Raw genomic sequence first — 16,341 nt, forward strand, 5'->3', positions numbered from 1 at the left:
AGCCTGGCTTAACTCAGGGTCCCTCTTAAACCTTTACCCCTCATTCCTGGATGTCACCCTTTGTTTTCCAGTGATCTCTTGCACTTTCATTAATTGTGTTGAATTTAGATCACAATTACAGCCTTTGCACTGGACAGCACCATTCTGGGGGCACAACAACATTTTCTTTTGGCAGCTCAGCCCTGCTAAACCTTTCTCAATTACTTTTTTCCCCAATTTCTTTTAGTTTTCCATCACCCACCTCCCTTTGCCATGGTCGCTGTGTCTTCCCAGGAGCATCACTTGAACATTCATACCATCTCCAGCAAGACATTTTTAATAGATAAATATACTTTAAATACTGGGGTTTTCCAGTGATCTCTTGCACTTTCATTAATTGTGTTGAATTTAGATCACAATTACAGCCTTTGCACTGGACAGCACCAATCTGGGGGCACAACAACATTTTCTTTTGGCAGCTCAGCCCCGCTAAACCTTTCTCAATTACTTTTTTCCCCAATTTCTTTTAGTTTTCCATCATCCACCTCCCTTTGCCGTGGTCGCTGTGTCTTCCCAGGAGCATCACTGAACATTCATACTCACCATCTCCAGCAAGACATTTTTAATCGATAAATATATTTTAAATACTGGGGTTTCGAGACTGTGTGAAAAAAAAAAATAGATCTCAAAGCACATAAAAAATAACACTGAGGGGTTTTATTCTCCAAACTGGGCCAGCTGTATGAAAACATTTATTAAAAACGAGCTCCCAAACGGGCGGCTCGGCTCCCGAGCATCATTAATTCCACACTCCACGTTCCATTTGTGCCGTGCTGCAGCTGCTAATGATGTTCTAGAGCAGGGATGACAAAGGAGAGGGAAAGCTGCCACTCACCACTGGTGAAATAAATTTGTCACCTTGCCACCAGCTCACCTGTAATTGGGGGAGTTGTGTAAAAAAAAAAAACGAGTGAAAGCCACTTCTAGGAATATTCAGGGATGGGGGTGAAAGTGTCAGGGATGTTTTTTTTTTTTTCAGCTCCTACAGCACAAACCAGGCTGGGAATCACTGGCTGCGAGTCCCTTTTCCCTGCACAAATGTATATTGATTAATAAAGGGAGAGCCTGGCCTGTGCTGGCACTTCTAAGTGATAAACAGTTCTGCAGCAGTGCAGAGGGTGTATTAAAGGCTAAGAGCTAATGACTTTTCTGGTGGATGTAACACATTAAAAGCAGCGGGAAGCTGCAGCTATTTTATCACCTCACTAATGTCCCTGACAACATTCACTTGGTGGGAGTGAATGGATGGGAATCCATTTGGAGGAGTAAATTAAAATACCTTAAAAAATGCCTTTAATAATAACTCCAGAACTCAGCGGGATCAGAGAAGGGAGAGATACAAAAGACCAATTAAATTATCCCGTCCATCTCCCTGCCAAGGCACTGATATTCCTGATTATGCTGTGGCTGCTGGATCATTCCAGGAGGATTTTGGTGTCTCGAGGGGATAATGTCAGGGCTGGAAGTTGGGGCTGTCACAAACTTCCCCCTGTGTCCAACCAGATTTTCCCTTCCCTGCCCCTCTGCACTGCAAGTGAAATGGGAATAAATGAAAGAGAATCCTTGTCCAAGTGACAATTTTCCTATTCCCTGATTTTTAGGTTTGTAGCAAAGCTGGGTTGGGAGCCAGCTTGGGATCAGGGATTGAAGGTCATGGAAAGGCATCTCCTCATGTGGATACTTCCAGTCCAGCTGGGATTTTTGGAGGTATTGAGAGCACCTGGAGAGCCCACCTTGGCAGGGAATTCTCGGATTGTCCAGCACAGGCACAGCTGCCCAGGGAAGTGATGGAGTCTCCATCCCTGGAAGAGTTCAAAAACCATGTGGAGGTGGCACCTGGGGACGTGGTTTGGTGGTGGCCATGGCTGATGATTGGACTCAGTGATCTCAGAGGTCTTTTCCAAACTTCACCTTGATCCTGCTGAGATCCAGCCCCTTTTTGGGATGCTGGGAAGCTCCTGGGTGCTGGCCAAGGGTTGATGTTCTGAGAATTTTGTGTGGAATTCATGAGATTTGAACAGTTCTGGTGTGTTTTGGGTGGACAGATTGACTTTGCTGGTGCTGGAGAACAAAATGCCACCACTTTTAGATATTCCAGGGTCAGAGCTCCTGGGATGGAGCTTTTGTTGGATTGGGGTTTTTAAGCATAACTTGGGCGTCTTTTCTTGTGGAATTTGAGTTCAAAATCAGAATAAATTCACCAGATCTGCCAGCAAAGTTCCCCCAGTGATTTCTCCACCCAGTAATTTCCTCATCAAGTTCCGTAATTCCATTGGGAATGTGGCGACTCTCCCAGGAAAGCACCTGGGCTTGATTTTGAGCCTGTGAGAGATGGAGAATCCAGCTCACCCAGCTGTACCTGTGGTTAATTCAGAGACACAGAGCTCATTTCTGCTCTCCTGTGATCCAGCTTCAGCTCCCACCTGCTGGATCTCCTCATGGCTGGCTGGGAAGTCTGGAATGAAGTAAAAACAAGGAGCTTGGAAAGGATCCCAATGTCACAGGCATTCAGGAGGTCACAAAGGAAAGGGGTTTTTACCTTCTTCTGTGCAAATATCATCAAAGTGTCATGAAAGACAAGTCCAGGTCATCAGGGCTACGAAGAAGAGTTGAGTGGAGCATTTCCCCTTGGAAAAACTTTCCATGTGGAGTTATCCAGTCACATTTTCCTGTCTTGACACAGGCAAAATTTGTTTCTGCTGGGACAAACGAGTTGAAGTTGATGGAAGTGAACATCACACTTCACAGAGGGCAGTGGGGAAAAGCTGAGCTGCAGCCCAGGGGTTAAATCCATGTCCTGCTTGAAAATCCATGCAGGGAGAGGTTGGATGGTTCTGGGATTCTGTAGGAAGGGACTCAGTTTAACTGGAAATTGGGGAAATGGAGCCAGGCTGGGAGAGCTGGGGGTGCTCACCTGGAGAGAAGGATCCAGGGAGAGCTTCCAGCACATTCCAGGCCCTAAAGGGGCTCAAGGAGAGCTGCAGAGGGACTGGGGACAAGGACTGCAGGGACAGGACACAGGGAATGGCTCCCACTGCCAGAGGGCAGCGATGGATGGGATCTTGGGAATTAGGAATTCCTGGCTGGGCTGGAATTGCCAGAGCAGCTGGGGCTGCCCCTGCATCCCTGGAATGTCCCAGGAAGGATTGGAGCACCTTGGATAGGGGAGGTGTCCCTGGAATGAGCTTTGAGGTCCCTTCCCACCTAAACTGGTCCAGGATTCTGGGATTTGGGACACTCAGAATCCATCCTGAGGGATTTTTATGGAAAATGGGGATAGAAAAGAGAGGAAAAGGAAAGGGAGACCCTTCATGGTTTCCTGAGATTCCAAGTGAAGCCCCTGGGTCCATGAATGAATTGGAGAGGAGATGGATCCAATGTCAGGCTGGGAGAGCTGGGAATGTTCCCCTGGAGAGGAGAAGGATCCAGGGAGAGCTTCCAGCACATTCCAGGCCCTAAAGGGGCTCCAGGAGAGCTGCAGAGGGACTGGGGACAAGGCCTGCAGGGACAGGACACAGGGAATGGCTCCCACTGCCAGAGGGCAGGGATGGATGGGATCTTGGGAATTGGGAATTCCTGGCTGGGCTGGAATTGCCAGAGCAGCTGGGGCTGCCCCTGCATCCCTGGAATGTCCAAGGAGAGGCTGGACACTGGGGACAGTGGGGAGGTGTCCCTGCCATGGCAGGGGTGGCACTGGACGATCCTGAAGGTCCTTTCCTGTTGAGTCTTAACTTCTTCTTGTAAGGGTTGGGTTTAAATGTGTGAGACAGTGTTTCTTGTTTGGACACAGATGATTATTCATTTTTATCTACGTCACAGTCTCACAATCTGTGAGTTCTACGGCACCTCATTCTAACAAACTAAAAATGGAGCCCCACCTCTCTCTCTACAAGGCCTTTTGAGGATAAACTGTCCAATTAAGAAATGACACCTCAATTATTTTCACTTTTAACCCAATAACCAACCACCTGTGCCTGCAGTGTGGACTTTTTTATCCAATTACACAAAAACACCCAAAGCCATGGAGAAGGAGGTGAAGAAGAAGGAGCAGCCTCTGCCCCAAAACCTCCATCTTGCTTTGTATATATTGCTATATTCTAAACCCTTAAGCTCCGAGTTTCCCACATGGCCACAGTAATACAGGAAAGAGCAGATTTTATGGTTCATGTTCTCCTTTTTAAAAAAGACAAACAAATGTACATTTTGCTCTTCATCAATACTCCAGCTCACTGGAGCAAAGCTTTCCCGGATCGCACAGTGCCAGGTAAATAAGATTTATCCAAGACCTTGTTTGTGCACTCATTTGGCTCCTGCAACATCACATTTAAAGCAGGGAGAGAATTCCAGCAGCTCCTGGGCTCACATCCATGGGGTGAATTCACTCAGGAAAAATCCCATAAAAATTAAAATATCACCTGCATTGAAAAAAGAAATAATCCCTTGGAGTTAGGAGCATTTGGGAAGCAAAGTTGTAGTAGGGTGTAGTATAACCATAGTAACGGGCACAACTGATACTGGAATAATGGATTTTCCTGGGAGAGGAAAGCAGGCTGTCAGATTGGAGACTGTAAAAAGAGATTTTGCTGCTAAACATGCATTCGAATGGAATTGATACATTCCAAAAACTCCAGCCCTTTGTAAAACCTGGATGTGCCAGGAAGAAAAGTGGGAAAATGGTGTTATCACTCCACGTGGGATAACCACTGATCAGTAGAAGAGGGAATTTTGACTCTCCTTTTTCCTCTGTTAGCTAAAAAAAAAAAATTAATTTAGTTGGTTCAGGGCTGGTTTTACTCCTATTTTATTGTTTTACTATTTTATTTTAGTGTTGGTGCTGGAATAGGGCTCCAGGTTGGCTCCCCAGGGCACTGATGGCTCCAACTCTTCCCATTCCCACTCCTGTGGCCTCAGAGCTGGTGTTGGCTATTTTAGAGCCACCAAAGAGCATCAAACAGCCCATTTATCCCAAAATTCCAGGCAGACTGGCTCCCTAGCTCCTGCTTTTCAGGTTTCAGTGATTCCCATCTCTGACTCTGCTCATTTAGTGAGAGTTCTTCCATTTTTGAGAGAAATTTGGGTGAAAAGCCCCAGTTTTTATCTCCCTTTCCCACTGCCCTCCAAGGCACTGACAGCACTTGATATTTATTAGCACTTGGTATTTATAAGATATTTATTTATTAAATACCTGGGCAGGTGTTTAAGTTTAAGGAATTTAAGTTTTGTCCCTTGGGAGTTCCAAATTCAGAGCTGTGGCTCAGCACTGAGCCTGAAGAGCTTTGAAAACTTTCCCTCTCTCCTGTCCTGATTTAATTGCAGCTGGGCTCTGCTTGGTGCTTAAAAATTGTCAGGTGTCAGCTAAACTCCAGCTTAAAAATTAGATCAGGCTTTATTAATTCTTCTCCTTTAAGGCAGCCCTCATCTGGTGCCTTCCTCTGCCAAGGCATCTCGAGGAGATATTTTGTGATGGGCAGTAGTCAAGGAAAAATGGACAACTTTTCCAGTGCCAAGGTCTCTTCCTCCATCTGCTGTGTTTTGGTGAGGATATTTCTGAGCAGGACATTCCCATCTTTTGTCTGCATTCCCCAAGGAAATGCAGCGAGGGAATGGAGGTTCTCCTTCCCAAGGCATGGGAAAAGCTGTGATTTCTGGAAAAAAAATAAAATTTAAAAAAATAATCAAGGGAGAAGATTGTTCCCCTAATCCAAGTGCTCCTCAAAGCGAGCTAGAAAATAAAATTAAACACTTCCCATCCTTGGGAAAGTCCCAGCCCAGGTTGGATGGGGGTTGGAATAACCTGGGATAGTGGAAGGTGTTCTGCCCATGGCAGGGGTGGCACTGGATGGACTTTAAGGTCTCTTCCAGCCCAAATTATTCTCTGATTTTATGCAGAGCTGAAAGTTTTGGAGGTTTGAGCTGTTGGTTTGAATTTTGTGCATGTCGAGGACTCGTTGAAAATCACCTTTATTTGTCCTGAAATTGGGTTTTTAAGGAAGCCTTAAAAAGACAGCTGTGTTGTTTTACCTCCAGGGCTCTCTTCCTCCAGTCATTCTTAACCCTCTTCACTGGGATTCCACAGGGCAATAACCCCAAAGGAATGGCTGGAATACTGAAACCCCAAAGGAACGGCTGGACTACTGAAATCCCAACAGAATGGCTGGAATAATATCTCCAGAATATATATGGAATTTGTATATTCCATAGATAATATGGAATAGACAATATGGAACATATAAATTCCATATATTGCTGGTGTAATACCTGCTTGTTCTGCACCACCCCGCAGTCAGAGCAGGGATTCTGCCTGCCCTGGAGCTGCTTTACATCACCTGAAGCTCCAGCCCAGCTGGGAATAAGGAGCAAATCAAGGGATAATGGCAAATGTTTGCAAAACCCATTAAAGACAAACCCCACAGTGTTAATAACCAGCGGTGCTCTCTGTTTTATCCTCGTCCCCGACCACAGCTGAGGGACAGGAGGGCGTCAGGAGGAATTTCTTTTTCTTTTTAGCAGCCTTCAGCCTCTTTGAAAACCTTGCTGGAGGAGTAATGAACCATCCCCTCGGCGTGGTGTTGGGATTCAGGTGTGAGGGGCTGGATATTGTTCCCGGGATGAGTTTCCTTGTTAGTGTGGGGCTTTTTTTTTTTTTTTTTTTTTTTTTTTTTTTTAACAGGCTCCACTGAAGTGCCTCGCCATAAAATTAAGCTTTGATCACATCCATTAACGAATCCAGATGGGGCAGAGGCAACGGGATTGTGGCTCTGGGCTAATGTGTGAGCTGCCTTTCATTTTGGGGACTTTCAGAAGCTCCAAGGCTGGCCCAGCTAACGAATCCAGCTTCCCAAATGCCTCCTCAGACAGGGTGTCCCCAGGGACACCTGCAGAGGTGGCAGCAGGGCTTTGGGAAAGGTTAAGATGTCTCAGGGAAATGGCCATTACGTATCTGGCAGTGTCTTCTTTCATATGGTAATTCCCTTTCTTCTCCCTTTTTTTATTATTTTTTTTTTAATCATTCAAGTAGCTTTGTGTTCCCTTTACATCAGTAGGGTTTATTCTAAAATCCAGACACTGGCAGGAGCTTTGCTGGAATTTTAATGTTGTTGAGGAAAATAAGTGGGGAAAACTCCATAAAAACCACAATACTTTCTGTTTTAACAGCCACTCGTGCTTTTTTAGGTTGTTGTTTTTTTTCCAAATGCTGAGTTACAAAAAGAAATAGAAATGAGCTGGATCGAGGCCAGGTTTGATTCCTCCTCATGTGGTTTTGTGTCCACCCTAGGAGGGTTCACAGGAGGATTCGTGGCAGGACAGATCCTACTCCTGGGAAGATCCTGCAGAGGATCATTTGATTCCATGGATCTGCTGGAAACCGCACCCTGGAAAAGGAAAAATCTGATTATCCACACAAAAAATGAATTGTTTTCGTCTTCTGTGTTGCTACATGAGCTAGGGAAGGATTTTCTTCTTTTTATTCCTGAGGGATCAATGGTGACTTTAATCCCTCAGCACATTTCTCAGCCCATCGTGGGCATGGCTTTAATCTCAAACCACATCAGGCTCTGCTCAGGTGAGACCCCACCTGCAGAGCTGCTCCAGTCCTGGGGACAACAGCAGAAGGACCTGGAGCAAATCCAGAGGAATCCATGGAGCTGCTGCAGGGCTGGAGCCCCTCTGCTCTGGAGCCAGGCTGGGAGAGCTGGGAATGATCACCTGGAGAGGAGAAGGATCCAGGGAGAGCTTCCAGCACATTCCAGGGGCTCCAGGAGAGCTGCAGAGGGACTGGGGACAAGGCCTGCAGGGACAGGACACAGGGAATGGCTCCCACTGCCAGAGGGCAGGGATGGATGGGATCTTGGGAATTGGGAATTCCTGGCTGGGCTGGAATTGCCAGAGCAGCTGGGGCTGCCCCTGCATCCCTGGAATGTCCAAGGCCAGGCTGGACACTGGGGCTGGAGCAGCTTGGGATGGTGGGAGGTGTCCCTGTCCATGGATGGCATGGAATGGGATGAGCTTTTTTCCTCCAAGTGCAGCTGGGAGCCAAGAACATCCCAGGAACAGCACAGGCGGTGCCTGAGCCCTCGGGGAACCCCCATCCCAAGGATCTGGGAGAGTTCCCAAAGAGGATGAGGTTGGAAGGTGCTTTTTAACGAAGTCAGGGACAGGGAGCAGAGGAGGATCAGTTCCTGTCCCTCAGGGGTTGCTCTGGAGGAGCAGGATCAGGGATCAGGGCGATGCTGCCAGGCTTTAATCAGGAAATCAGTGGAGAGGTGGAAGCTGGGCTGGTGGGGGTTTGGCAGAGGTGGCCGTGTGGGGGTTGATGAGATTTTGCTGTGAGTCGCCAACTTCTCCTCACGTCTTGATGAACACAGGGGAAGGGGGGCTCTTCCCAAATCCCTGGGATCCTCCCATATAATTTGAGTCCAGAATTTCTCAGGGTTCCCAAATGCTTCAGTATCTTCCTTTGCCTTTTCTGCAGTTCAGGAATAACCCTTCACTCTACTGAGACCATCAATAATTCAATTTATATCAACCTGGGACTGCCGTGACCTCCCCTCTGTCTTGTTTGCAGCAACAAAATCAAACACAGTGGGCAAAATAAATACAAACTCTGCCAAGTCACCTTGAGGGGGCCTCAGAAATCCCAGAATTCCTATGGAGCTGTAGAAATCTTGGACATTGTTGGATATATGATTCCTCCTGCAGGCTGGAGGAAACCAAACCTGCTCATTGGGTGTTTTAGTGTCACTCTGGGCTCTGTTTGGGGTGGCAAGGTAAGGATTTATCAAAGGTTGGATTGGGTGGTCTGGGAAGTCTCTTCCAACCCCAGTGATTCCAGGATCTGTAGGATATGGAGCAGCACTTTGCGCTGTGTGTACCTCTAAAAATCACAGCTTTGCCTTTTGAGGTTTCACCTACTGAAGGAAACACCTGGTGAACTTCAGGAAGTGGCTCAGAAACCCAAACTTCCCGAGCTGATATTCAAACCCTTAAACCACTTTCCTCCTTTCCTGGCCCAGTCTTTCCCTTTCCCTCACTTGCTCAGCCTCGCGGGAGCCGCTGGCAGAGCACCAGCTGCACGTTTGTGACAAAAATCAGCAAAGCAGGAGAGGGCTGAGATAAAGCTTCACCGAGCTGCTGCTCACGCCTGGGTTTTTGCCCCCCCTTCCCCAGAGCACGGTGATCGTGGAGAAGACAGTGCAGGACCTGATGGACCTCATGCACGACCTGAGCGCCTACTCGGACCAGTTCCTCAACATGGTGTGCGTGAAGCTGCAGGAGTACAAGGACACCTGCACCCTGGCCTACAGGTACAGCCCCGGGGGGAATGGCTGCTCTTTGGCCTTGGCTGTTGTCTGGGTTTGAACAGGCAGGTGTCTGCTGAGGAAGGCAGGAGCCTCCCCTGAAACTGAAAATGCAAACCCCCTCCCTCTGAATTGTTATCATTTTGAAATTAAAGGGCTCCCAGGCAAAGATATGGGAATAGGAATAACAGTTCCTAACTAGGAAAATTAAAAATACAAATGCAATAGTACAAAAAAGAAAACAACCCACTGCCAGAGTCAGAACAGAGCTGGCAGCCTGTGGGTCAGGGAGGTGGCAGCAGTGCCATTCCATGGGGGCTCAGCCCTCCTGCAGTGCCAGCTGTGCTTCTGCTGGAGCAGGATCCTGGACAAGGCTGGAGTTTTCCTCTGGAGCTCCAGGGCTGCTGGAGATGGGCCTGGGCTCCCTCTGGGAATGCAGTGGGGCAGAAAGCTGCTCCTCTGGGAATGCAGTGGGGCAGAAAGCTGCTCCTCTGGGAATGCAGTGGGCAAAGGCTGCTGTGGTGTTGCAGGAGTCAGATTGGATCCAGGTAGGAATGCTTGGCTCCTGCCCTGGGCACAGCATCTCCCCATGGGATGCTGGAATTTTCTCAGTCATGCAGGGACACTCAGTGGCCATGGACAGAAGAGATCTCCTGGAGGGAGGATTGGCTGTGGGAGAGATAAAGAAAAAACTGCCCCATGGACAGCAGAGAGCTGCCCCATCGGATAGGAATAGAACACACACCCCCATTTCTGCCAGCAGTGGTCAGGAGTGGTCAAGGGTGTTTCCTTCTAGGGATAAAAAAGCTGGAATAATGGTCAGTGGAATTATGGGGAGTTGTGGTTTCACAGTGGATTTATCCACATCACAGCATGGTTTAGGGTCTTGAGATGTGGATGGCAGTGGTGGTAGAGTTTAGAAATTACTCCAGTTCTTCCCTTAGTCAGGCAGGATGAGACCTTCCAGGGCCTAAAGGGGCTCCAGGAGAGCTGCACAGGGACTGGGGACAAGGCCTGCAGGGACAGGACACAGGGAATGGCTCCCACTGCCAGAGGGCAGGGATGGATGGGATCTTGGGAATTGGGAATTCCTGGCTGGGCTGGAATTGCCAGAGCAGCTGGGGCTGCCCCTGCATCCCTGGAATGTCCAAGGCCAGGCTGGGCAGGGTTTGGATCACCCTGGGACAGTGGGAGGTGTCCCTGCCATGGCAGGGGGTAGAAGTGGATGGTCCCTTCCAACCCAAACCATTCCATAATTCCATGCTAAAATGTGACCTCGAGTTGGCCACTGAGAGTCTTAAGTGTCATCTTTAAAAATAAATGGCTGAATGTGACTTTTTCTCTTTGGTAAAGTAATTCAGATTCTTCGTTTGAACATTTTCAAGGAATTCAGCTTTATTTGAATTAATTCCATTGAGATTTGGGTATTCAGGTCTCGTTGCAATTTAGGGCTATTTCCTCTCATCTTGAAATTTCTAAGTTGCAGTAGGAGAGGTTTGGATTGGATATTAGAAAAAATTTCTTCCCTGAAACATTGGTCAGGCATTGGAAGGAGCTGCCCAGGGCAGGGGTGGAGTCCCTGTCCCTGGGGGGATTCAAAGTCCTGTGGATGTGACACTTGGGGACACTTGGCAGTGCTGGGGGTGGTTGGATTCCATCCTAGAGGCCTTTTCCAACCTAAAACATTCAGTGATTTTAGGAATCAGTAACCACGTGAATCCACACACTGGGTTTGGTGAAAGATTCCCAAAACAATTCTGTAATCTGGCAGGGAGTCACCAAATGCTCTGTCCTTGTCCCACTGGCATTTTGGGATGATCCACCCCTAACATTCCCCAACCAGAGCACAGAAGATCGAGGCACCACAGTCCATAGCCATGGATGTGTTTGGGTTTAAACCCTTCAAGTACTTGATTTATCAGAGATTTCCTGGGTGAATATCAATAAATAACTTCTAAGGGCATCCCAGTTATCCATCTGTAAAACGACCCTCCTGGACAGGAAAACCAGGATCACGCCTCATCCCATGGGGATAAGTAATTCCATTAAAAAACCACTACAAGATGCTGCAGGAATGTGGGCTGGAATAGCTGCTCTATATCATCCCCTCCGTGGCTATTGAGCCTGAAAAAGCCCTTGTGCTTCCTGACCAAGAAATTACTTCCCATTGCCTGATTTTATTCAGGAAAAACTTCATCCGGCAAATGGGCTCATCATCATCATCATAATTATTATTATTAACAATAGCAGTGAGCAGAGGATAAACTTTGCCTGAACACCCCCCTAAATCGAGAACTGCTTGTGTGCCATTGTCCAAAATATTCCTTTTTCACCCAAAACTTCCCTGCCTGGAGCCAGACAATGGATTTGATTTGTTTGGCTTGAACTTGACGGTCCTTCCTTCCTTTGCCATTCCTGGCTTTGGCACCTGCTGAGGGCTAATTAGGACAACGCTAATTTGGCCATCTCCTGATTGCAGCGAGAGGAAAAAAAAACAGGAAACGTTCTCGTTTTGCTGCTGGCAAAGGACTGAAATAGAAATCCGTACCCATTCCCGGGAATGCAGGGGAGCGGAGCAGCTCCCGGCCCTCCCGCTTCCATCCGCGGGGATGTTATGCCCTCTGCAGGGATCCGGGCTCCACACAGCCCTGCCCTTTGCTCCAGGGTTTTCCCTGAGGTGTTGGGATGGATAAATCCTGGTGTTGGCAAAGTTGGTGGAGTCAGGATTATTTACAGCTCCTTAAAATCAGGACGAACTCCTTGGAGCTGGGAGTCGATCCCACCCGGCAAAGCTGGCGGAGCAAGGGCTCTTCTTGGGATGGCAAAGAGTGAGAATTTGGGAAGGCAGAGAGGTGTTTTTGTAGGGTTTGTTCCTTCAGGGGGAATGTGAGCAAATGTGGGTGAAAAGCATCCAAAGGGAGGCTCCTCCAGGCAGGATTCGATCCGGAGTTCTCTGCGGGAACAGCTCGGGAAGGACGTCAGCACTGGGAAATGCACAGCTGAGATTGTTCATGTCTGAGCTCCCTTTGGCTCGTGTTTTCCAGGGATTTAAAAAGAAAAATATCAAACCTAAGGGGGCTGGATGGGATTGGACATTCCTATAAATAGCAGCTCTCGTGTGTTAATTGATGACGAATTTTGGGAGTTCAGCGTAGGTGAGGTGCCTCCTGCAAATCGCATTTTTGTCCAAAATTCCCATTCCAGTTTGCCACCCAAACTGTTTACAAATGTCAGCTCTGATTTCTGACTAATTGATGAGAGGCTGGGGCTGAAAATGCAAATAAAACTGGGAGATGGAGCCCCCAAACCTCCTGCCGTGCTGGCAGCACTTCCCAGTCGTGTCCAACCCCCGTCTCCAGCAGATTTCCAGGAGAGCAGCTCAACTCCGAAGTTTAAAACCATTTTATGTTAAAAACCTGAGTAGAAAACCATTTTTGTGGGATTTTTGGAGATACTGAAAGGAAAAACCTGCCCAGTTCACAGTTGCTGCCCTTAACATGAGCCCTTCTTTTTAATCCTCTGCCAACACCCTTCTCCAACAAAGTTTGCTGCATCAAATGCAAAAATTCACCTCTTTCCATGTTTTTCTACATAATTTTGCCAATATTATCAATGTCCACGTTGAAGTTGCACATTTTTATTTTGCTGTCCACTCTAAGCTCTGTCTTGTGTGTCCACCCCCTTCTTCCCCATCTTCATCCTCACCTTGTTCATTTTTGAACCTCTCTGAAGGTTCTGAATCCCTCACCCAGATGAGTCTTTTTTGTCTTAAAAGGAGATGGGCATCACCAAAATGTGGTTCAGAGAGTTTAAAAAGTGATTAAATCCTTTGGAGGTGCCCAGCTCCCTCTTTGGAGGCAGCTTCTGGCGACCGACCTCCTTTGGCTGAACTCTCTCAGCTAAATTTGGGGGGAAAAAATGGGAAATAACTGGGCCTGGATCGATCAAAATGGTGAAGAAAAGAAACCCCTCCTGCTTTCCAGCCAGGCAAAGTAAATCTAAGCCCCCTTTTTACTGAGAAAGAGCAGATTAATTCAGCCAAAATGGGGCAGCCAAACAGGAATTTTTGATTCCCCGGGAAATGCTTTTGCTGCTTTTTAGTGACACCTTCCCCTCCTTGCATGAACTTTTGGGGTTTAAGTTGCCTTTTTGGCTCTTTCTGGGGCAAAGGTGTCCCCTCAGGCTGTGGGTGCCTGGCCCAGCTGCTTTTTAACCCTTGGCAGCATGAGCTCAGCATGGAAACATCACTTTGGCAGTGAGAAGAGGGAAAAAATCATCCAAAAATCCACCTGGCACAAGGCAGAGGAGCCCAATTAGCCCCCGTGGCTTCCAGATGTTTCCTGCTGGAAAGCCACCCCCCCCCCCCAGCTGTGTCCAGGGATATTCCCATATTATTTCCCATAAGAGAAATGATTCCTCAGAGTGTAGGATTGGTACCTGGGAAGGTGTGACACACACCAGGATTTTGGCCACGGCATCAAAGCTGTCTCTCCTTCACCAGCAGGCTGGGAATGGGAAAGATTTTGGGAAAGACATATCCAGGATAGCTGTCCAGACTGATATTCCATATTTTAAGATGTCTGCTCCGCAATAAAAGGGGTTTTTTTTCCATAATTTTTCCTGCCTCTGTCCTCTGAGGGGGATGGAGCAGCTGGATCCAGCCAAGGTCAGCTCCCTATGGCAGCAGCAGGAAAAATTATGGAGGAGTTTGGGATTAGGAGCTGGGAGTGCAAGGAAGAGTTTTGAGCTGTACTAAAAGATGTCACCCTGTCCTGGGATAATTCACTCAAGGACACAAATTGGATGGACACTGACTGAAGGTTCAGAGGGGGAACACTGGCTGAGAAGCTGGGAAGAAAATGTGGGGAAAAGGAGTTGGGAACAGCTGGGTGTCCATGGGAGATCGGGGATGTTCCACCCTTTTCAGCATCTTCTTGAGGGGGTAGTTGGAGTAAAACCAACATCAGTAAAAATCAGGAGGTGTTGGAGCCCTGGGAAAGAGTGGGGATGTAATTCCAAGGGATCCAGGCAGTGCTTGGGGCTGTTCCATGGATTACTTTGGAGCTTGCTGATTTCATTGGATCCATGGATCTTGTCCATGGACTCCCCTGGATCCCTGGAATGTCCAAGGCCAGGTTGGACAGGGCTTGGAGCACCCAGGGACAGTGGGAGCTGTCCCTGCCCATGGCAGGGGTGGATCTGGATGGGCTTTAAGGTCCCTTCCAACTCAAACCATTCCAGGATTCCATGGATCCATGGGTAGCACCAAAAGGTGAGGAAAGCAGGAATTGTGGATTAGGCTCTTGGAAAACTCTGACCCCGGAAAAGCAAGGACAGCAGGCTGGGTTTGCAGCTTGTCAGAGCATCCCAACATCCTCCCCCGTCTCCCCCCCCAGCGCTGACTCCACAAACAATTGGGATTTTGAGGATAATAAGGATCATAAAACAGAGAGGTGGCTCTGTGTCTCTCCATCAGGACGCTCCCAAAGATGCCCTGGAGTCGTGGGTGTCTGAAGGGCCACGATAAGGCTGGAAATAATTGAAGAGAGCAAACAGTGGACGTGGAGAGAGCTGAGCTGAGAGGGGAAATAACGGGGAGTAATGGGATGAAATGGAGGAAAATAAAACACGAGCTCGGTATCAGGAGTTTTTTTATCCAAGAGTTGGATTTGTTCAAGTGTGAAATAGACTCCCAAGGGAAGGAGAGTATTACTGCAGTCTATTAAATGTGCAGAGGACAAAGCCCTGGCTGATGTGTTCCCTGGAACAGTTGTCTTGCCTTGGCACAGCAATGCCCAGATATCATCAAATCCCCCTTTTCCATCCCAGATGTCAGAGCTGCTGGTGGAGCTCTTTTATCCCCCTCAGTTTTCACCAGGGTGAAAAATAAAAGACCTTTTTTTTAAATTTTTTTTCCCCCCCTGAGTGGAAAAACACCACCTCCCTCCCAGCAGCAGAAGGCCAAACAGGAATGTTGACGCCGAGGTCTTGTGTGGCTGGAAACAAAGCTCAGCCTTTTGTGTGTGACAGATTGAACGTGAAACTTGAAGGGAAGGAAAATTTGTTTGTAAGTGCATGTGACAAATTCGTTTTCACAAATCCTGTGTGGTTCCTGAGCTGAGCTTGTTTTCCTGGCGGATGGGGAAAGGGTGGGATGAGACATGAGCTGTTCTCTTCAGGATGGATCAGAGCTGGCTCCTGTCTCGGTGCCTCTCTTGTTGTTTTCCTTTGCAAAACGCAGATGCTCGGGGTGTTGTTGTTTTTATTTCTATTTATTCCCCAAATCAGCACCTGAATGCTGCTGACACCTCATCTCTGCCCCAGCATTCCAGCCTGGATCAGGGAGAGTGTGGCTGGAATGGCTCTGCCAGGTCCGTGTCAGGGGGTGCTGGGCTGTGGCAGTGGCTCTGTTGGCTCAGTCCATTCCAGCCTGGAGCCAGCTTGGAAGAGCTGGGAATGTTCACCTGGAGAGGAGAAGGATCCAGGGAGAGCTTCCAGCACATTCCAGGCCCTAAAGGGGCTCCAGGAGAGCTGCAGAGGGACTGGGGACAAGGCCTGCAGGGACAGGACCCAGGGAATGGCTCCCACTGCCAGAGGGCAGGGATGGATGGGATCTTGGGAATTTGGAATTCCTGGCTGGGCTGGAATTGCCAGAGCAGCTGGGGCTGCCCCTGCATCCCTGGAATGTCCAAGGCCAGGCTGGACAGGACTTGGAGCAGCCTGGGACAGTGAGAGGTGTCCCTGCCCATGGGATTGGGGGTGGAAATGAGAATCTTTAAGATCCTGGATTGACCTTACAGCATCCCATTTGTTTCCTGAAATTCCCAGTCAGGAATTCAAATAATTTACCCTGCCAAAAACATGAAACAGGGAAATTCTTCCCAATTGGAATCCGGTGCAATCCCTGACTCAGTTTCCCACATAGGATTTAGGTGGAATCTCCGTCAGGAGATGCTTTGGATGACTTGGAAAGAAGATCCTTCATTCCCCTTCCTTGCTTCAC

At 48.1% G+C, this 16,341-nt stretch overlaps 1 protein-coding gene across 2 annotated transcripts in view; it reads left to right on the forward strand.

Moving 5' to 3' along the window:
• The window catches only part of EXOC4 (exocyst complex component 4), a 308,957-nt gene that overhangs the window by 244,552 nt on the left and 48,064 nt on the right, over positions 1-16,341 (forward strand). For both annotated transcript variants that reach the window (XM_053978844.1, XM_053978843.1), the window contains exon 12: positions 9,208-9,344. In XM_053978844.1, the coding sequence (XP_053834819.1) occupies positions 9,208-9,344 (137 nt within the window). The remainder of the gene's footprint in view (positions 1-9,207; positions 9,345-16,341) is intronic.

This window comes from Vidua macroura, chromosome 5 (genome assembly GCF_024509145.1).
Source record: "Vidua macroura isolate BioBank_ID:100142 chromosome 5, ASM2450914v1, whole genome shotgun sequence".
Lineage (NCBI taxonomy): Eukaryota > Metazoa > Chordata > Aves > Passeriformes > Viduidae > Vidua > Vidua macroura.